General features: G+C 44.7%; 1 protein-coding gene across 1 annotated transcript in view; it reads left to right on the top strand.

Moving 5' to 3' along the window:
- Nucleotides 1-1,346: 1,346 nt before the first annotated feature.
- Nucleotides 1,347-22,762, top strand: part of LOC146209785 (thromboxane-A synthase-like) — a 130,562-nt gene continuing 109,146 nt past the window's right edge. The window contains exons 1-4 of the mRNA XM_084581142.1: nucleotides 1,347-1,351; nucleotides 1,762-1,858; nucleotides 6,784-6,836; nucleotides 16,188-16,284. Coding sequence (XP_084437268.1) covers nucleotides 1,347-1,351; nucleotides 1,762-1,858; nucleotides 6,784-6,836; nucleotides 16,188-16,284 — 252 coding nt within the window. The remainder of the gene's footprint in view (nucleotides 1,352-1,761; nucleotides 1,859-6,783; nucleotides 6,837-16,187; nucleotides 16,285-22,762) is intronic.

The following is a 22,762-nucleotide window of genomic DNA, read 5'->3' as shown; positions in this document are numbered from 1 at the left end:
CATCGGGTGATGTTTTGCTGTTTACTGATCGTTGTTTTAAACCCCACGTGAGATACGTCTGTGCGGTCTATGAAATTGTTCTGTACAGCAAGGCGGACGTAATGTACTTCATAGAGCTCAGTAAGTAATCAAATGATTGACCAAAATTATATATTGAACTATTTATAATTTTTATGTTTTCGACCAACGACAGAAAACAAACGTCGCAAACTTAAAAGCTGCGAATAGTTTTGATGTTTCATTATCAGTATTGCAGTTCAAAATATTTAACATCAAAAATACTCATTTTGGCTTGTAAAGATAATTTCCCTCACAGCGCACGTTGAAAACGTACGCGTCGCTGGGCGTGATACGGTAGAGGAAAGCATGCTCACTGCTGCACAAAAAGGACGAAGCGAGGCCACGCTAAAAATTTCTATTTCGGGGGGCAGCTTTACGAGCTAAGAACAAATACTATTGACGTTAAACATTTAGAGCTGCTTTCCAATGACGGAATTTCAAAACCTGGACTTAGCTTTCATGTTGACGACTTTCCTTTTTCAATATAATGTATGCCCATAAAACCACAATTAAAAATGGTAATGATTATTTCAGTTAATAAATTGCCTAGTTACTTAGGTACATATTGTTCGTCTTGGTGTTCAATCCATCCGCAGAGACGTAATTTTCATGTGATTTAGAACGGCGAAGTTTAAACAGTTATAAAAAAGCACGTAGGAGTGAAAGGACGCACTGCTACTTTCTTGAATTTGCGTATTTCGCGAAAAGCTTCTGGGCTTATTGATACGTTTTGAAGTAATTGTGTGGTCGCATGCTGCACAATATATTTTGTTGGTGACAGTATTTTGGGTTAACTGGTAATCAATGGCTTCCTATTTTGATGACCTCCTCTTTCGAAGGCATTTAATAAACCCTTGAATGCTGAAAGATCGAATATGCTGATGATAGCACGAATGTAGTCTTTAATCGCAAATGCATTGATCTCGGAGTCAGCTTTACCCAGCGTAAGTAAACTTGCAGAAAGCATAGCTGAAAAACAGTGACGTGAAGTAAGGCATGTTTTTGTGGAGATATATATCTGGTCGGAGTGTAAACCCATGCATATCACAGTAAGTTATCATAGAACCAACTGGCTTCAATTCTAATCTTTATTAAAACCCATTCGCAGCACGAATAGAACAACTACAAGAAGAAGACACGCACGAAAGGACGAATGCTGCACTTCCAACTAAAGTTTATTATCAAAAAACCAAGCTTAAGTACAGAGATGGAGGTGGCGACACTTTTCGTATTTCAGAATAATCGGGATCCCTGGACCTAAGCCCAACCTGATATGGGGTAACATCATGGGGTACCACTCCACGGTAAGAACAGAGAAAAACCCAAAGGGCGCGCGCGGCGCCACGTACGAGGTTTTTTCATAATAAACTTTAGTTGGAAGTGCAGCATTCGTCCTGTCGTGTGTGTTTTCTTCTTGTCGTTGTTTTATTCGTGCTGCGAATGGGTTTTAATATGGATCATTACCAACTGGCCCAAACATCGGTGTTATTGCTAATCGTTAGCCCGGCGTCTCGTACGGAGGTCATAAGCCCTATCATGGAACTGCATGGTGGCTAATTCCGGCACACTGGATATGATTCTAAAGCAGTGGAGCTAAAAGCGCAACTGCTTTTGATTCGGTTGCATCAAGAATACGTTGTATCGTAAAACGTATATGCACCTCTTATATTTAATGTAACAATGCTCTCTTCCCTGCTCCAGATGGAGGTGGCGACACTTTTCGTATTTCAGAAGAATCGGGATCCCTGGACCTAAGCCCAACCTGATATGGGGTAACATCATGGAGTACCACTCTACGGTAAGAACAGAGAAAAACCTAAAGTGCGCGCGCGGCGCCACGTACGAGACCTTCGCGTACTGCCTACAGAAAACGCCACAAATATACGTAAGATGGTGTTTTTTCAAGACAGGGTGCAAAATTTCTATTCGTGTATGCTAGTAGACGACTAAAAAAGAGAAGTGAAGCGAAATAAGACTAGTAAGGAAGCTTGTTCGAGACCCTTACCATCTCAATAGACATTGACCGATAACATTCGGGCCGCATTAAGCTGGAAGGTAGTCCTAGGCGGAATGTCTTGATGGTTCTTACCCTACCGGACATCTATGGGGCGTTCCCATACGTGCTTTGTCGTGAGCATAACTCATGGGCCCATCATCGTACATAAAGACCTTCCAATTCACCCCCCCCCCCCCCCCTACCCGGCATAAGGAGTCTAAGTTGATGAGATAATCACGCTTTATTATTTATCACCTCGATGCTGTGGCTTTGTGTATCGAATATTATCTGTGACTGCCGAGTGCCATCGAGTGACTCCTCAAAATGCCGTTGCTCATGCTCATGTGCACTAGTAATGACGAATGGCATTTATTCCATATTTTGTTAGGCAGTTTGTTGTATTTTACACATAACAAGCAGCGGGTTTACTGGATCCAACAAGAAAATCGAGGAGGTTGGCTTTGAACATACTGAGCTTTTTTTGGCGCTTTGCTAATCCTTTTTTCATAAGCAAGATATATCGGAACGGAAGCCTCACGTCAAGTGCAATGTGTAATTCCTAATGTACAGTGTCTAATAAGTAATGTGTAACGTCAGTAATTTGTAACCGCACATGTTTGAAAAGGCCTCATTGTGTTGAACTCCTGCAATAAAGTCGCGGCCTATGCAGTATTTTCATAATTTGTTGTTCATCGATGTTTTCACCTAGGTAACAACTTTAAAGCTGTTGATGAGATATAATGTACACTATTAGACTCCGCTGAAGTTCCGTTTGGATGCTGACATAAATCTTAAAACGGATATAGGCATAAACGATTGTCGTTGCCTTTATAAAGAGACGTTACACATTTTCCTTTTCGTATGCCATCGATGACCTGGGGTCAGGAGCGAATGCTTTCTGAAGGAGCGCTTCAAGCCTTCGTACAAAGTGATCGGACGATGCATTTACTGGCAGTCGGCCGCGGAGCAGATGAATACCATATCTTAGGATAAATGAACATTTTGGATAAACTGAAATTAGCTTTATTTGCTAGATGCCAAAAAAAAAAATCCTGCGGAGGATTTATTTATTACACTTCAGAAGTTTTGTGAAGTAAAAGGGTACATATATATCTAGCGGAGCATGACAGAATCTGAGCCAAAGCTGGAAAGTCGTTATACACGCACGCACGCACTCATGCGCAAGCGCGTGCACGCACGCACACACGCACGCACGCACACACACACACACACACACACACACACACACACACACACACACACACACACACACACACACACACACACACACACACACACACACACACACACACACACACACACACACACACACACACACACACACACACACACACACACACACACACACACACACACACACACACACACACACACACACACACACACACACACACACACACACACACACACACACACACACACACACACACACACACACACACACACACACACACACACACACACACACACACACACACACACACACACACACACACACACGAGAGAGAGGCAAAACACACGAGAAGAGAGGCACTACAGACGAGCGCTGACTCGCAACTAACTTTTTATTAGGAAGAAAGCGGATTATTATACAAAAAACTCACATGATGCTACAAAGGACTAAACCATTGAGGTTCAAGAGATATCTTTTTCCTTCATCAGCCACGTGGAAAACACTATCAAGCAAGACTAAACATACAACCTCCCCCCCCCTCCTCCCAACGGCCCGTTTTACAAATTACAAATTATCGCCAAACATAATCCAGAAAAGAAACCTCTTTATCGATAAGCACTAAGGAAGGCTGGCGAACACGCTGCGACTGCTTCTTACTGATGTATTAAGCCTGAGTTATTTCTCGCATCGTTTTGTCCCTGTGGCGAAACAAAATCTTTGTTTTGTAAACCAAGGGGCGGCCAGTTTTGATTTTCTGCTTTCCTTGTTTCCCACAAGCACTACAATGATCTTTCATGTGAGAATATCCTCGCTTGAAAGAATATTCCCATGATATTCGCACTTGAAATATCATTGTAGTGCTTGTGGGAAACAAGGAAAGCAGAAAGATATTCTCCCTTGAACAAAAGTTGCCGCTCCTTGGTTTCAAAAACAAATATTTTGTTTCGCCACAGGGACAAACGACGCGAGAAATAACTGAGGGATATCGCATCAGTAAGAAGCAGTCGCAGTGTGTCCGCCAGCCTTTCTTGGTGCTTATCGATAAAGAGGTTTCTTTTCTGGATAATGTTGGTGATAATTTATAATTTGTGAAAACGGCCGTTGGGAAGGGGGAGGTGTATGTTTAGTCTTGCTTGATAGCGTTTTCCACATGGCTGATGAAGAAAAAGATATCTCTTGAATTCGCCTGGTGAGGGGTTTCATTCTTTGTAACATTATGTGACATATTTTTTGTATAAGTATCCGATTTCTTCCTAATAAAATACTAGTTGCGAGTTAGCACTCGTCTGTTGTGTTTCTCTTCTTGTGTGTTTCGTCTTTTCGCGCTGTTCCACCCACTATGCAATTGTACCAACTCGCCCAATTGTCCATCCTGCGATAATTCTACCATATATGCATTAACTTCACATCTTACTTCTGTTGTTGGGGTAACCATTCTAGATCCTCTAAAAGTTACTACATTTAAACTCCGAACTCTCCAAAGCAGTAAAAATGAAACTGCTTTGTCTTGTTTGCGCCCAGCTCTAATTAAATCTTGCGGGCATAGAATTAGTAAAAGTTGTCTCGATCAAGTCTACAGATTGAGTTAGGCGGGTTATCCGCTCCCGTTAATTGTTAGCATATGTGATAAACTTCTAGTGTGGGTAAAGGGAAAGGACACGAAAAGGTCTACGTTTTGCAGCACCGAAAGGAACCAGCGGTTCTGCCATACGTGCACCGTTTCTCACATGGGTTGCGAAATGTCGCTAATTGGTGTGGTGTAAGCGCAGTAATTTTAGCTCGCACAAAATTATCTGGTGCGCGCGCTTTGATTAGAAGAAAACAAGATGCGTTAAAAAGTGAGCACAGCTCCTATGTTACCCATAAATCTAGATATGAGCAGTGTACAAAGCAGGTAATTTACAAAATTCCCATTTCTTGTGAAAAATACTACAAAGGGAATACTGGCCGGTCTTTGTATGTCAGCCTCTTTGAACATAGGAATTCCTCAACCCCAACAGCACAAGATAATTTGCCTGAACAATGCTCGAAATGCAAACGCCACCCGATTTTTGATAAAACTGCCTTGCTGAGTACAGCGCGTAATCAACGCACAAGAGAAACCATTGAGGCATACCATATCACAAAAGGAGGGGAGAAGTGCGTTAGCGAAGCAGCCATTAACTTAACAAAAACTTAGATCAGTTACCTTGAATGAGTTGTCAAGTAGTTTTGCACGTGCTTTGTGTACTTTCCAGAATCGCTTTTTCCTCAACTTTTTTTCGATTAATCGATCTTTTCATGTTTTTTTTTTGTCTTGCACAGTACATACTCTACTAGCATTTCTAATCAAAAAAATCAATTGGTAGTAAGAACTCATGTGTGTTTCCCTTCACTGTGTCCTTGTCTTCTTTGCGCTACGTTCCAAAAATACAAACGCACCAACTCTCCCAATTCAGCATTAAAAAGTATTCAATCTAAGCTCCAAGTTCTGGCACCAGGAGACTATGCGGCCTAGGTCCTGCTGTAGTGCGTCTATATCGTGTTGTTTTCGAATGGATCTGTAAACAACACAATCGTCTGCCAACATTTTCATGTCTGAAGAAATTTTTCCACCGATATCACTGATGTAAATTAAAAAGAGTAGTGGCCCTAGCACGAAGCCTTGCGGAACTTCCGAAGTGACATCGACAAAACTAGCATTCTTGCCTCCAATAACTACGCATTGTATTCTGTCGTTCAGGCATTCTTCATTACTTTCGCACCTAAATTAAGAGGGCTCATTGTACGTATTAACAGGTCATGTCATATGGAATCAAAAGCTTTGCAATCTCAAAATGAAATGTTTTGCAATCACGTGGCAATATCAGTATTACTTTCATAAACATGTTTTCATCACTGCTTGCGCAAGACAATTGACACGAATGCTCTGTCTGGCTAGAGAGCTGCCGCTTGTTAGGAAGCTTAAGTGTCAGCGTTGATCGTACTCCTCTCGTATCTGAAGGAAATGTACATAGGTGCAAGTATTTATCAAAAGGTTTTATTTTTTGCCGTTCTTGTTCCTTGATCAGATTATGTTAACATAGTTGAAAGCTCTATTTATTTGCTTGTGCATCTGACTTTTCTAAGGCATTGCTATCATACGAAATATGCCTTGAAATCTTTCAGCATTCTATATTTTTATTTCCGCGTAGGAGTTACTACCCCCTGAAAGAGAAATTGTTCGGCAAAGCAGGCAGCATTGACTGGACAAGTGTTTAAGTCGTCATTGAATAGAAGAAACGCGGTACGCCTGAACGAAGTGACAGTTCTCAGTTTACATACCCTTGAACAGTGGGTGCAGGTGCAGCGGCACGCTGGCATCGGATGTTTCGCTCATGGAAGTTATTGGATGCGTGGCGAGAGGCGTTGTTTTGTCTTCAAATCACTCACACTTGTGCGATCAACCATGTGTGTACGTTAAAACCACAGAGCCTACATGCTGCACAAATCTAGCTGATAATTTGTGAACTATATTTTGGGTATATTACCACATTTGGTTTTCTCTTCGCAGGACTTCTACAAAGTTATCGGTGGTTGGATTGAAAAATACGGTGACACGTTTGGGTGAGTTGCCATTGATTAGCGACAAAATCTTCTTTGGTGCTTTGTGTGTATTGAAGAAATATAACATTGATACAAAATTGTGCAAACGCATTCAGTTTAGCATGAAGAATAGTTTTGTACAGCAAAAATAACTAAGAGGCCGATGTTGACGTAATGGCAAACCATTGTTCACGATCTCTCAGGTCTATGGGTAATATTTCAAAACCATATGGTTTAGTAAAACATCTTGCTGAAAGGCACCATGGGACGGTTGTAAAGGCCACTTATAAAGGTGTGCATTGAGTAAGAAAAATTCTTTTTATCGTTTGCCCAAGGTATAACTTCTTGGAATGAATGCAATAAGTCATTCATTTATAAAAACCGTTTTCTTTAAATTCGCTGACACACAGGGTCGCGAATAATGAATATTTTTCGGGCTATTTCCATGGACTGTTGCTGTCATGCTAAGTGGTAGGCCAATTGAGGTTGCCATTCGCTGCAGAGGAGACGTCAGGGGCACAATTCCGGTTGCTGAAAAACTCGCCTGCTCATGTGCGGCGTGAACCCGTGAACTTGGTGACCTCGGTTAGCGTCGTTACCGAGAATGTGGTGGCGTCATCTATAGACAGACGGTTCATGCGCGTTGGCGCTGCATACGAAAAGCGCACGAGCTGGCCCTCTTCAAAGAGCGAATGCTTTTTAAATTTCGTTTAGTGGTTCTTCCTGATACAAATTCGAGGAGAAATTATTAGTACAAAAATGTGCGATGCATACTAAAGCCTCAAGCAGATTTAAAATTATCTGCCAAATGGCGCATTATATAAAATCACATGGTATCTAGTTCCATAAAACCCCGGCCCTCAGTCACCAGCGGCTGCGGAACAACTGACCACGGCGGCGGTCAGACCTATAACGCAGCAGGGGGTGCTAAGAATGCCTGGCTCCGCTGGACAGGCCGCCATTGGAAACTGACCCTGGCAACGTTTAACGCTAGAACCCTAGCTAGTGAGGTTAGTTTAGCAGTGCTGTTAGAGGAACTAGCGGGTATCAAATGGGATTTAATAGGGCTTAGTGAGGTTAGGAGGCCGAATGAGGCATGGCAAATTAGCCGCAATGGCGACAGCTGCATGGTATGCGGATATCAGCATTAACTAGCTCGTTTTGGAGCTGCCGCCGCTACTAGCAATTTAGTGTGATTAGCGCCCCTCAAGTGTGACTTCTTTCAGACATTGTTTTATGGAAAGTGCTATTATTTACGTGAGCAACAAGTTCTAGTCCGCTTTTGTGACGCCGCGGCACTCGCAATCCACCGAGAAATTAACGGCGCGGACGGTTTGCCGCAGGTTCACCGACGGAGGGAATGCTGTTGTTGGACGGCACCCGCGTGCCTTATTGCAACGCTTTCGGATTAGTTTCTCAACACTAGTTCGCAATTAACTAGGAAACTGTCATCGCGTCAGTTTGTTTATTGCAGCCATGGCACCAATGGTTACCGTAAACGAGAACAGTGGAAACTTATTTGGTAAGGGCGAGCAACGATTCCCGTTAACAGCGGTGCAATCCGGTAGTACAGTTAGGAATGACCGTTTCTATGCTGCCCGCGTGACTAGGGTGTTATAGGATTGATGCGCAACGCGTCGGTAACTGCCAGCAGTCGCGCATCCAACTTCAGGTCGAGTATGCAGACAACGTCGACTAGAAGGTACAAATAAGCATCATCATCATCATCATCAGCCTGATTATACCCACTGCAGGGCGAAGGCCTCTCCCATATTTCTCCACTTAACCCTGTTCTGTGCTAGCTGCATCCACTTGACCCCTGCGAACTTCTTAATCTCATCCGCCCACCTAACTTTCTGCCGCCCCCTGCTACGATTTCCTTCCCTTGGAATCCAGTTTGTTACCCTCAGCGACCATCGGTTATCCTCTCTTCGCACTACATGTCCTGCCCATGTCCATTTCTTCTTCTTAATTTCTACTAGAATGTCGGTAACTTGAGTTATTTCTCTGACCCACTCTGCACGCTTTCTATCTCTTAATGTTACCCCTACCATTTTTCGTTCCATAGCCCTCTGGGTTGTCCTCAACTTAAGTAGGACTCTCTTGGTTAGCCTCCACGTTTCAGCCCCAATAAGCAATGAACGATAAATGTGTGGGTGCGAGAAAATCACACTCGGCGAAATGACAGCGTCAACTGCATCTCTGCAAACCTAACGTCAGCCGATGACATTTTCATGGGCAGGGTTCAGTCTCAGAGCTGTTTTTGCTAACGTTTCTTTGTGCAGATTTGAGAATGAATAGGGGGAGCCCAATTTTTATCCACTGAGATTGCCGATTGTACTATAACTAGGTCGAGAATTCCTGCGATGTAGTGATTACTGACGGAATACCTATATCTCCTACACTTTGCTTAAACTTGTTTTAGGCGTTTCAGGATCCCGTTATGGGGTCATACCACGGTCATTCAATGTACGTATTAGAGTTTTGTAGTCTGGAAGGTAATACTAAACTTATTATTATTCTTCCAAAATTTGAGCGGCCTGGATTCATGCTTAATTTTGAAATATGTGGCCGATGTTGACACCGCGAAGCTCCTCCCACCGACAATGATCTCCGTGTTGAAACGCTTGGTGACGTCAGAGGCCGACACGGACCACCGCATCATCCTCAGCTGTGCCGGCGCCCGCAATAGCCGCTACACTGTACTTTGCTTCGCGCTTGCTAAACGACCAGCATGACTCCCAATAAGTGTAATCAGAGTGTTTCTAAAAACAAAACTCAGACTGTAGACTTAAGTGCGATTTAGTTTTAGCCCAGGCATATCTACCTTCGGCGAGACCGGCGCCATCGTCCGATGGCAGCAGTGCCCCCACCGCCATAAACACCGCCGCGCCGGTTGCGCCGCTTCTCCCTTCACCGCAAGCCGTCCCGCCAGCGATACGGCAGATTGCTTGCACCAGGGTCAGATAAGCATGCTATTTTTTTATTTCTCGTAATATTAATAGGCCCTCGAGAAAGAATTTTTCAAAATGAATGCTTGTGTGAAATGCCGACCCATACGATGAGAGTTCTTGCTCATAACCGGTGCGATGCCGGCCGTGTTCTTGTAGGCAAGTTCCAAGGGGTTCCAGTGGAAATCAAGAAGAAGAAATGGCATGGGCAGGACATGTAGTGCGAAGAGAGGATAACCGATGGTCGCTTAGGGTAACAAATTAGATTCCAAGGGAAGGAAAGCGTAGCAGGGGGCGGCAGAAAGTTAGCTGTGCGGATGAGGCTAAGAAGTCCGCAGGGGTCAAGTGGATGCAGCTAGCACAGAACCGGGTGAATTGGAGAAATATGGAAGAGCCCTTCGCCCTGCAGTGGGTATAGTGAGGCTGATGATGATGATGAGGATAGGTGTTGAGAGTAAAAAGAAGTTTCATGATCGAGTAGTCCATTTACTAGAACGCCTCGCTGATCTATTACAAATTGCCGTCCGATGTGGTTTCGATCTGAAGTATTTAAGGCCCAGCTACGATTAGGGAGAAGCAGACAGCCAGAGCGCCGTCGTCCTTCGCGCTCGTGGCGGAGCTGTTGCTGTAACATTGCGGCATTCGGTGCTGTGAGTCTCTTCAGCTTATCATCTACATTTATGATGCGACTTGAGCCTGACTTGTGTCCGACAACGGGCCGCATGCTACTATAGGGGTAGGGTAATGCCCCGCGCCATATGCACTACGCTGTTGATCTGTTGAGTGGTACCCGAAGATTGCACAAAAGCGCGCCAGGCGGCACTATATACATCAGGCCTTTTATGTGTTGCTTTTGAGACTTCTTTCTGTGCACAATATATGCGCTGTTCGAGCGGGTAAGCTCGTGCGCCTTTCGTACTCGGGCGCCGACGTGAACCTGAATCCCGCCCACAGATGCCGCTATTCCATAGGCTAAAAGCGCTAGCAGCAATCGACTAAAAGCTCATTTTACGCTAACCACCGTAAGCAGCATTACTGCTGTTTGGCCGACATTACTGCGGCTTCGCGTAAGCGAGGCTGATACTGCTCGTGCACAAACATGCAGCAGATGACGCAGTGTTGGACTATGCCATCACTGGCTGCGCGGTTGCAAGATAAACAAGCTGTTCTCAATGAAACAAAACTACTCGTCTTGACATATCTGCAGCCCTGATGGCGCTGATACTTTAGTTTATTTTATTGGCACATCAAGATTAAGATACGATAAACAGTTCATAAGAGAATGGATGAAGTATAGGTGCCAGGGAAAAAGGATCATTGTCGGACGTGATTGGTTGAAGAAAGGTACCAATTTATTCACTTATCTATTCATTCATACTGCATTCCTCTGGACGGATTTTAGCACGCTGTGAATGTGACAGTTCTTGAAAAGATGAGTACCTAAACATGGTTAATATTTGTACGAACGGGGGTGACGATCTGCTTATTGCATTGAATAGTGGCATACACCGATGAAAATAAAATAATGTTTAAGAAATCTAAGCCGTATGTTCGTTACTTACTTCATACAGAAATCTAAGGCGCGCCACGCGATTTCTGAAGCTAAACCATCTCTTGCGCGCTTACAGGTGAAATTTCCAGAAGGAATTATATGTATAAGCGAACGGCCCTTTTTTGCAAACTTACAATTTTACATACGGGTCGCGTTGCAGCATATCTAGTATTGGTAGTAAGATGGGCTTGTATGCAAGTAGGCTACGCTAGGCGTGAAAAGTTTAGGTGCCCTTCGAAGAAAAATTAATTTTGTGTTAGCGTTATCTATGACATAATGTACATGCTTATTCCAGTTAAGGTTATTTGTTAACCAAAGCCCAAAATTCTTATATTGCGACATTTCTTTTATTACGTTTTGTTTGTAGCATGCATTTTCATTTATATCTCCAGCACTTGATCGGATATGTATTTGAAGTCCCACCGAAGGAACGAAGCCATCTTAGTAATCGTGCTCCGTACGGAATTTCCACTTTTCCCGCGTAGCTGTTAGCACTTAAACCTGCAGCCAATAGCCACCATTCTCGGCCCTTACCATTATGCCTCGGTGAAACCAAACGCAGGCGCATTGCTCTTATTTTCTCGTTTAAACACTTCGGCATTATTATCGAGCTTTCGTTTCTTGATAGCGCTATGCGATGACCAACAATCAGCGGGGAATTCCATGTCAAAGCATCACTAAAGCTATTCCTGCAGAGCTACTGATGTGGTCAAGGATGATTACTGTATGGTGTAAGCAGCACCGAAAAATGTGTGGTAGCCGACCAAAGTTCTCAAAACGTTGGGACCACAGAGTTGCACACGTGGCCCTACAAACGCATTATGAATAAGTATCGAAGAAATTCAAAACTGTTGAATCTTGCTTGTCTAAATACTTTATTGCTTCAAACCTCAACACTACCTTACGTCTTATGTTATCGAGCCACTTAATTCAAGAAATATAACTGCATCGTTTGAGAAGAGTTTTACCCTTCGCGCTCAAGCAGGCATCTTATAACAGTGTTCTGCTAGGTGGCGATTGTGGAGTCATCATCATCATCAGCCTGACTATACGCACTGCAAGGCGAAGGCCTCTCCCATATTTCTCCAATTAATACGGTTCTGCGCTAGCTGCATCCACTTGCCCCTGCGACTGTCTTAACGTCATCCGCCCACCTACCTTTCTGCCACCCCTCTGCTACGCTTTCCTTCTTTTGGAATCCAGTTTGTTGCCCTAAGCGGCCATCGGTTATCCTGTCTTCGCCCTACATGTCCTGCCCATGCCCATTTCTTCTTCTTAATTTCCACTAGAATGTCGGTAACCTGAGTTATTTCTCTGACCCACTCTGCACGCTTCCTATCTCTTAATGTTACCCCTACCATTTTTTGTTCCACAACCCTCTCAGTTGTCTTCAACTTAAGTAAACCCTTTTGGTTTGCCTCCATGTCTCAACCCCATAGGTGAGTACAGGTAAGATGCAACTGTTGTATACTTTCCTCTTGAGCAATACCGGTAAGCTGCAAATCATAATGTGCGAGTGCCTGCCAAATGCGCTCCATCCCAATCTTATTCTTGTTATTTTTTTTCGAAAGGTTTGCCACAAGGCACAAGTTGAGAAAGGGGGAATGGGATGAAGGAGATAGAAAGTTAAAAGAAGGAGTGAAGTCCAATTGCGCTTATGTATTCGCAGAGGCTGGCAATGTAGCGATTGTCCATTGTCCATTTCTCATAATCACAATCGCGATTCCACCGCAGGCCCACCTTCATGATTATCTGTTGTCTAATGTGAATCGTTGATGTACACGTCCACAAGTGACGCACACGCAGACGTCAGGTGTAGTGTCTTGTTATTTCCTTTTCATGGTCGGGATCTGCGGTTACTACCTGTCCTAAGTAGACATATTCGCCTACTACTTCCAGTATTTCGCTACCTAATGTAAACTGCTGTTCCTTCCCGAGGCTGTTGAACATTACCTTAGTCTTCTCATATTGAGTTTCAAGCCTACCTCTCTACTTTTACTGTCTAAATCACCAATCATTATTTGTAGTTAATCTCTTGAGTTACTTAGCAAGGCAATGTCATCAGCAAATCGCAGATTACTGAGGTATCCTCCATTTACACTTATCCCTAACTGTTCCCATTAGAAGTTTCTGAATACTTCCTCTAAGCAAGCTGTGAATAGCACTGGGGAGATCGTGTCTCCTTGCCTAACACCTTTCTTTATGGGAATTTTGTTACTTTCTTAATGCACAACTATGGTTGCTTTGCAGCCACTATATATTTCTTCCAGCATTTTCACGTATGCCTCGTCTACTCCCTAATTTCGCCATGCCTGCATCACTGCTGAGGTCTCTAGTGAGTGAAATGCTTTTTCGTAATCAATGAATGCTATGTATAAGGGCTGGCTATATTCTGAACATTTTTCTATCACCTGGTTGATGGTATGAATATGATCGATAGTAGGGTACCGTTTCCAAACCCTGCTTGATCCTTTGTTTTATTGCAGTCTAAGGTTGTCCTGATTCTATTAGCAATTACCTTAGTAAATACCTTATACGTGAGAGACAGTAAGCTGATTGGTCTTTAATTTTTAAGGTCCTTAGCGTGCCCCTTCTTATCAATGAGGATAATGTTTGCGTTCTTCCACTGTTCCGGTACCGTCGATGACACCAGACACTGCGTATACAGGGTAGCCAGTTTTTCTACCCCCCCCCCCCCTCCGTCCTTTAACAAATCTATAGTTATTTGATCCTCTCCTGCTGCTTTCCCTCTTTTCCTAGCTTCTTTTGCTTTCTCAATTTCGTCCTTGGTCACTGCTGGAACGTCTGACTGTTTTTCCCTGCCGCCAATCACAATACGGTCCTGACTACTTTGGCTACTGTAAAGATCAGTATAGAAATCCTCGACTACGTTGGCTATCTTGTCCATATTCGTGATGACGTTGCCCGCCTTGTCCTGTAGAGCATGCATCTGATTTTTGCCAATGCCTAATTTCTTCTTCGCCACTTTAAAGCTTCCGCCACTCTTTAAAGCATGCTCAATTTTCTCCATGGGGTACTTCCTTATATCGACCGCTTCTTATTGACTAGCTTTGATATCACTGCCAATTCTATCTGATCTGTTGGGTTGGAAGTTTTCATACTCTGGCGTTTCTTGATGAAATCTGTCGTCTCCTTAGACAGCTTACCGGTATCCTCTCTAACTATCCTACCGCCTACTTCTACAGAGTACTCAGCAGTGATATCTCTGAAATTATTGTTTATTACTTCTAGGGTAAGGTCGCCATCCTCGGTTAAAGCTTAATATCTATTCTGTAGCGATATCCTGAACTATTTTGCCCTCCCCCTGACCGCTAATTCGTTGATGGACTTCTTTCTTACTAACCTGTTGCGTTCCTTCTTCAGATTTAGACTAATTCGGGACCTCACCATTTTGTGGTCATTGCATCGCACTTTCCCGACTACCTGTACACCTTGCATAATAACGGGGGTTGAACACAGTATGAAGTCAATTTCATTTTTAGTGTCCCCGTTAGGACTTCTCCATGTCCATTTCCGGTTCTCCCGTTTTCTGGAGAAGGTATTCATGATTCTTAAGTTATTGCACTCGGCAAGCTCAACTAGTAACTCCCCCTGCTATTCCTAGAACCAATGCCATAGTCACATACTTCCTGGTCTCCTGCCTGCTTTTCCCCTACCTTGGCATTGAAGTCGCCCATTAGTACAGTATTCTGCGTTTTTACGTTCCGCATTGTCGATTGTACACCTTCCTAGAAGCTTTCATGTGACTGGTCCTCATAACTACATGCAGGTGCGTAGGCCTGTACAAGCTCCAGTTTATACCGCTTATTAAGCTTAATTACGATGCCTGCCACCATCTCATTAATATTATAAAATTCATCTATATCGCCCGCTATAAACTTATTGACAAGGAATCCTACTCCTAGTTCTCGCCTCTCTGGTAAACCTCGATAGCATAGTACATGCACATCCTTTAGTACACAATATGCCTCATTCGGCGTCCTATCCTCACTAAGCCCTATGACATCCCATTTCATACGCCCTAGTTCCTATAATAGCACTTCTAAACTAGCTTCAATAGCTAGGGTTCTAGCGTTAAACGTTGCCAGGGTCAGTTTCCAATGGCGGCCTGTAAAGCGGAGCCAGGAATTCTTAGCACCCCTGCAGCGTCACAGGTGTGACCGCCGCCGTGGTCAGTTGTTCCGCACCTACTGGTTACTGAGGGCCGGGGTTTTATAGGAATAATCATGGGAGGGTGCGGCCAATTATTGCACCAGGGTGGCCAACTCCTGCTCTGGTGAGGAAATGCGTTGTCGGAGGTGTTAACCGGCATCAGGTCGCACCCCAGACCTGTTTATGCAATTCCATCGACACGCGAATTTTTTTGTTTCATCTGGTGGAGAATTGCGCGGCACCGAGATTTGAGCCCCGGTCCTCTGCATGCGAGGCGGATGTTCTACCGCTACGGCACCGCTGCACTTTGTGGAGTGTACTGGTCTAAAGAAGAATTCTTAATTTGTGTTGCGTGGCGTCTCAAAGCTTCTCCCTCTAGGTGAGAGGCCGCAGTGAAGGGGTACGGCAATTTCGACCAGTGGGGGTTGTGTAACGTGCACTGACATTCCACAGTACCAGGGAGGTTTGTGTTTCGCCTGCATCGAAGTTCTACTCCAATGAACGGCACCGCTCTCGCGTCTTAGGTACCATCAGTCGACACTCCTTACTACTGTGCCGACGGAGAATGTGGGCAATATAAGCAGAAATTAGAATAGCGAAATCCCGTCGCAGATGAATATAAAATGTTACGGAAATATCTTGGTTATCAGTGTGACTATCAAGAAATGATTAGTGACCTTTCCTTTCACCGCACAGTTTTTACAATGGTGACGTGCCTTTCATCGTGACCATGGACTTGGACTTGATAGAGAAGATCTACGTACGCGACTTCAAGGACTTCTCTAATCGTGGGGTGAGCGGAGCGTGCCATGTTTTGCACATTATACTTGACACGCACTGTATATTACTTTTCATCTTTTCACAACCCGCCGTTGTTTTTGGATTCCAGTGAAAAGTTTACCTCTACTCCGCACCTGCCTCTGAATTGAAGCGACCTTTTCCATTGTTTCATATCTACATCGAAGACCTGGTTAGCGTAACTTCTAATTCCGTTGAACTGTGCACAAGATGTAATGACAGATACAAAAGCAAAGAAAACGATATGGTGCTAAAATGTTTCGATTTGAAATTTTTTTGCACCAAACAATGATCATAAGCTCAAAAACTGAAGACAGCATTACAGTGCTTGCGCAATATAGAACGAAATTTTGCCATACTGTAGCGAATAACATCGTTTTATACAGGTGATGGCTTTACGAATGAAAGCTGGCCGCAAGTGGCTCAGAGCCCAGATCAATCCTCGTACGTCTCCCTCTATTACTCCTTTCAACGCCTCAGCAAACCTCTACGCAGAGTAACAATTTCCCCGGAGGAAGGATATTCTCGTTCGCGATAAAATTGGGCACATTGACGATGGCAGCGTTTCAGGCGAGCCGCGAGAATGAGTGTTGTCTTGCGGGAACGGCGGTTATCTGCCGTCCCTTTGACAATGACGTAATTCAACGTCGTTCAGTCGGCTCAACACGACGATGTGGCTATTGTATTTGTACAGAAACTTCTCATACAATCCTTGCTTACGGACAGGCGTCCAAAGACAGACGAAGTCTCCAGGAAAATAATTCGCTCCACGATGATGTAGGTCATATTATCCCTTCGCGCGTCTTTGAGAGGCCAGTGTGCTTAACCTGGGTGTACGACGGGTTTCCTCGGCAAGGCATAGTATCTGGGCAACGGAAGCGTTGCCTATGGGGGAAAACGAGAAGATGATATCAAAGAAACCGTGGGGAGGTCTGGCATGTAGCAAATAGAAGGGGAATAGCGGCAACCTCATACGTTGCATTGCGTTAAGCGTACATCACACACGGCAGCACAGCGTACCAGTTGCGACTGCCAGACGAGGCGTACAGTTATATCAAAGGTGAAGAGCTACTTCTTAGCCACTTCGTTTGGCTTGTAATGTATTGACAGTGCTCCGACTCTCCTGATGGTTACAAGATTTTTTACCTGCTCTCAAAAATAATAACCTCCACTAATGCTAAATCAGAGCCACAACACGACCCCGAAGCAGGCGTTCTGGGCTCTACATTTTTTGACAACTGCTGTACATACACAACATGGTTGTGAGCGTATGGTTGGTGCACTTAGTGAGACCATTGGTCTGTGCGTAATACGGTATCGAATGTACATAAGCTGATCCACAAGCCGAAGCATTTTTTCACGACATCAGCAGTAAATTGCCGTCCACTCTCACTTATAACACGGGTTCGCCATGGAGAATAAAAGAGTGTAGAAGGAGAGACGAAAATCAGCCGCTTCTGGGGAAACAAGAGCAGCGGTCTCCATATATGTGGTGACATAGTCTACACAAGCAATAACCCAGCGACGGCTCTCAAAAGCCTTTGAGAAAGGACCCAGCAAGTCAATTCCAAGATTAAAAGGTGAAGTAGGTGGTTTGAAGGGCTGCAAAGAACCGGCCGCCGTGGAGGTGCCTCCTTAAGTCATTGACATTGTTAACATGTTGCAACAGATTGCTTGATTTTCTTACAAAAGTGCGATCAATAAAGCCGCTTGCCAGTTTGCTGCAGCTGAAGAGAAAGGATGTAACCTCATACTGCATAGTGTGCAAAACTTGCGGTTGGAGACTTTTCAGGACGACCAAAAGCATGGCAGCGCCGTCGTCTGAGTAGTTCAACAAAATACCATCTTTGATAGGAAATGGCGCTGAATCTGCTCTACCTTCTTCCAATTATTTCAAAAGCTGCAGTAAGAGGTCACTGCTTTGCTTTCGACTAAAAATCGCCGTACTATGAGGCGTCAACACGAACGAGCCTAAGCACCCTTCAAAACTGTCCTCAGCGTTGCCTGAAGTCGGCAATAGGTAGCGCTACAAGCAGTCTGCATCACTGTCATGTCGGCCACGTTTGTACGCGGCACCAAAGGTATATATTCTTGTAGGTATAAAGCCAAACGCGCCATACAAGCAGACGAATCGCAAAGTCCGGTGAGCCAGCCTAGAAAATGATGGTCAGTAACGATAGTGAAGTGGCGTCCATACAGGTCACGTCGAAACTTGTGCACAGAGAATAAAATGCGAGGCACTCTAATTCGGTGAGTATACTGTTGCGCACACATTTTGGTAACGTACGGCTGGCGATGCAAAAATGTATCAGCCCCAGTATGCCGCTGGAGAAGCGCCGCCCCAAGACCGACGCCGCTGGCGTCAGTGTGAATCTCTGTCACAGCTAAAGTGTTGAAGTGGAGCAGAGACTGCGTCATCAGTACGAGTAGCAGCTATACGTCATTCTCTGTTACCAAATTTAAGCGTTGATAGTCAGCAAAGACTCGCCAAAAATTGTATTTTTTTCGCACTAGCATCACTGGTGCGACCCACGGACTGGACAATTTTTGGACGTTTCTTTTCTGCAGTATTCGTCCACCTGTTCTTGCATTATCTGGCGCTCTGTCAGGAAGAGCATGTAAGATTTTGGCGAATAGGAGTGTGTTTCCTGTGTTGAGTTTATGCTGTAGTCGATAGGCTGGGAAATAGCTACCCGATCCATGGAGGCAAAGTCGAACACTTTGGGAGAAATCGCCAAAACTGTCGTGCAGCGCATGGTGTTCACTGAACGGGAGCGATTTGATAACTATGCGCTCAAGCTCAGTACAATATTTTTAAGGAAACGTACACAGTGGTAAACGCTAGTGCACTGTCAGACACACACTACCACAACGGACCCTGCTTAGGTTCAAAGGATGCTGCGGCCACGATCTCCGCGCAGTCGACGTGCAGCACCATGAATCAGGATGACGTCATGTAGAAGGAAGTTGGCAACGTCGAAGGCGCAGCTGGTGGGATGGCTCTGATTACAGCGTACTGGGTGGTATAATCAGTCGCCACAGCAATCCATTTTTTTCCTCAAGTCGACGTTGGAAAAGACCCATAAAGTTCTAGGCCCACACTAGAAAACGGCTCAGCCGGCACTGGGATTTGTTGCAGCGGCCCACTAGGTTGAAGCGCGGGTGTCTTACAGCGCTGACACAGCTCACAAGCGGCGACGTAGTGACGGACAGAACGGTAGAGATCAAGCCAGAAAAATCGGCGTCGCATATTGCCGTAAGTGTATGTGACTCCCAGGTGTCCTGCTGTAGGGGTGTCGTGCAGTTAGGCGAGGACAGTAGAGCGCAGCTAAAGCCTGAACGACCAGTAAAAGGTCCACGCCATCTGGGCGTATATTGCGGCGGTATAACGTCTCGTTATAGAGCACGACCATGCTGCCGGAAGGATCGGAGTTGTTGCGCAGCTGGTCAATAATTAGTTGCAGGGCAGGATCCAGACGCTGTTCGGAGCTGATATTGATAAAATCCGAGATGGCAAAATGTAGTCGTCGGCAGTATGGTCGGACAAATCGGGAGGACCTACGGGATGGCGGGACACGTAGTCAGGGTCTTTGTGTAGTTGGCCGGACTTTTATACCAGAGTAAACGTGTACTCTTGCATTCGCAAAGCCCAGCGACTTAAGCGGCCAGTGGGGTCCTTAAGTGAGGCCAGCCAACACAAAGCATGAAGGTCTGTCAGTAAGCATCAGGACCTTCCAATCTAATAAGGGTTCAATTTATTCCGAGCGCAAACACGTACAAGGCATTCCTGCTCTATAATTTATTAATTGCGCTCAGTGGACGATAGCAGGCGGCTGGCATAAGCAATTACGCAGGAGGAACTATGCTGGTTCTAGGCAAAGGTAGCATCAATACTATGGCCGCTAGCGTCGGTGCGCAGTTCGGAAGGTGCTGAATGATCGAAGTACGCCAGAACAGGCGATGACGAGGGCGGAAATCAACGTTTTGAAGGCATAAGCTTGGTCACAACCCCATGTGAAAGGTACGTTTTGCTGCAGAGAGATAAGCGAACGAGCCATATCTACGAAGTTCTGAATGAAACGGCGAAAGTGAGACCAAAAGCTGAGGAAGCTTCGAACGTCCCTTGAGCTAGCGGGGTAGGGAACTTGCAAACGGCTCAAATTTTGTCAGGGTGTGGCTGCACACTATTTACATCAACCATATGACCCAGGACTTTGATTTGGCGCCGGTCGAAGCTGCATTTTTTGGCGTGCAGTAGAAGATCAGCGCGGCGCAAAACGGCCAGGAGAGTAGAATGTCCATCAAGGTGGGTTGCGAACGTGGGTGATACAAGGACGACGTCGTCTAAGTAACATAAACATGCCCATTTGAAGCCACGGAGGAGCGAGTGCAAAATGCACTCGAAAGTCGCAGCATAATTACAGATGTCTAAAGGCATCACCTTGAATTATCGGCGGTAAAAAATGCGGTTTTGTCGCGATGCCGTTCGTCCACAGCCATTTTCAAGGAGCCTTAACGTACGTCGATGGAAGAAAAATAGCTGGCACCATGCGAGCAGTCAAGCGGTCAAGCTGTTCACCTGTTTATGTTTCTTGTGTAAAATACCAGGGTGTCTTCATTGACAGTGGTTTCGCTTAGAATTCCCACTTGGTTTGTCTATGCTCAAGGCTTCGTAGAATTTCGGGAAACTTATAAATATTAAGTATTACACGCCACTCAACGTTCGTAAAATGATTTTACATGCCTTGCATAACAGCATACTCCGTTATGTAATTATGGGGCTTGGTCACGGCGCGTTTCGATGAGAAAATAGAATAAATTGCACCCTTCGAACTATGTTGAAGATTGTTGGATATGATTTAGGATGACCTGCCGGAAATGACCTTTTCAAAGGCTTAAGGTGATTAAATTTTGGCTCCCTTCTTACAGAAATGGTTATCCTTAGAAATTTCTGGTCGCACAAGTATAAAGTAAAATATGTTCCTTCGTGTTGCCTCCGACCTAAATACTGTTACCGTGTGCCTCGAAGCTCCCCCAGATAGGGCCAGCCAAGCCGCATTTTCTACATACCATCTAGTCTCAATCAAACAACGAGCAAGTGCCTTTCAGGTATAAACAAGGTCAAAATATAGACAAATCCGTCATCATAATCACCTTCAATACTTTAGTCTCCAGCCTTTTTAAAGTTGATCTCTATCATACATGACTGCATAAATACACAACTACTGGCGTGTAGAACTACATACGAAGAATGTAATTTTGTTTGTTTCGGCTGTCGTTACTCTGCTGATAGGTGAATATGTCATGTTCAGTTTTTTTATTTGTTTGATTCTGAATTGTATTGCTGTCGAAAATCGGTGTTTCTTTTCTTAGTTGCTACGGACTAGAAGTGCTATCTGACATTTCCTTTAGGTCAAGTTATGTGGGTTGTTTGTTGTTTTTTTCTCTCCTCAATGCTTTTAGTTATTTTCGTGCATGTTCCTGCTTAGTATATACTGTGGTTTTCAGACATGATAGTTTGTTACCGCTGGCTGTCGGCCAGCCCTTCAGGCATACTGCGTTTTTGGCAGGCCAATGATGTAATGCTTAACTGCTGGTGAAATAAAGCATAATATTAGTTATTAATAATTCGCGGAAGAGGATAAACATCTTTATTTGTTATTTGATTAAGGTGGCGATAGTGGACATAGAATCTCCAACTAACTTCGCTCTTTATTTTTGGCTCATACGACAGGGGATGCGCGGGAACTGCAGGAAAGTTCAAGAACGTGTTTTACACAAGTATCTTGTCAACTTCTTTCGGTATAACTTGCCGCTCAGTAAGGAAGAAATGATAAGGCCGTCTGTGGATGGGGCTGTCACCAGTATTGATACGGTCGGTCACAACGGATTTTTGGCCCAATGGTCGGTCCCCGAAATCAAATATATCATTGTACGGTACAAAACGTTCGGAGAGAGCTCTGGCTTGGTGATCTGACAAATCCGCACTATATGCCAGAAGACAGGTTCGAATCGGAAGAATATACGCTGCTTCATCAGGTGCTCAGGCATTAGGGCAGCAACTTCGCAGTCAGCCAAACAAACAGGTCAGCCAGTGTTGTGCCATGGGGTAAAACGTGGGTAGAGCGGCTTAAGTTGAGGACGGGAAGATATGTGCCGTTAACGATGACAGTCACGGTGATATGACGGAGTATGACGTTGTGACGGAGAACAACATCGGTAATTGGGCACGGAACGTAAATGCCGTCAGGAACTGGGAGGAACTTGGACAGCACAACATAAATAGCAGCTTTGGGCGGTAGACGAAAAAAATTCAGCGGATTGGAGACGGGGCTTGATAACGGTGTTTTCGGAGTAGAAGGGCAGGTCTAAGCGAAGAAGGTCAGTTTAGAAGTCAATCAGGACAGGATGGGTCGCTAAAAAGTCGATGCAGAGGTTCACGTCGTGAGGACAGCGGTCGATGACAGTGAAAT

Source organism: Amblyomma maculatum, chromosome 1, assembly GCF_055883805.1.
Source record: "Amblyomma maculatum isolate TAMU_Amacu chromosome 1, ASM5588380v1, whole genome shotgun sequence".
Classification (NCBI taxonomy): domain Eukaryota; kingdom Metazoa; phylum Arthropoda; class Arachnida; order Ixodida; family Ixodidae; genus Amblyomma; species Amblyomma maculatum.
Note: the sequence above shows the minus strand (reverse complement) of the source record. Positions and strands in the feature narration are given on the sequence as shown.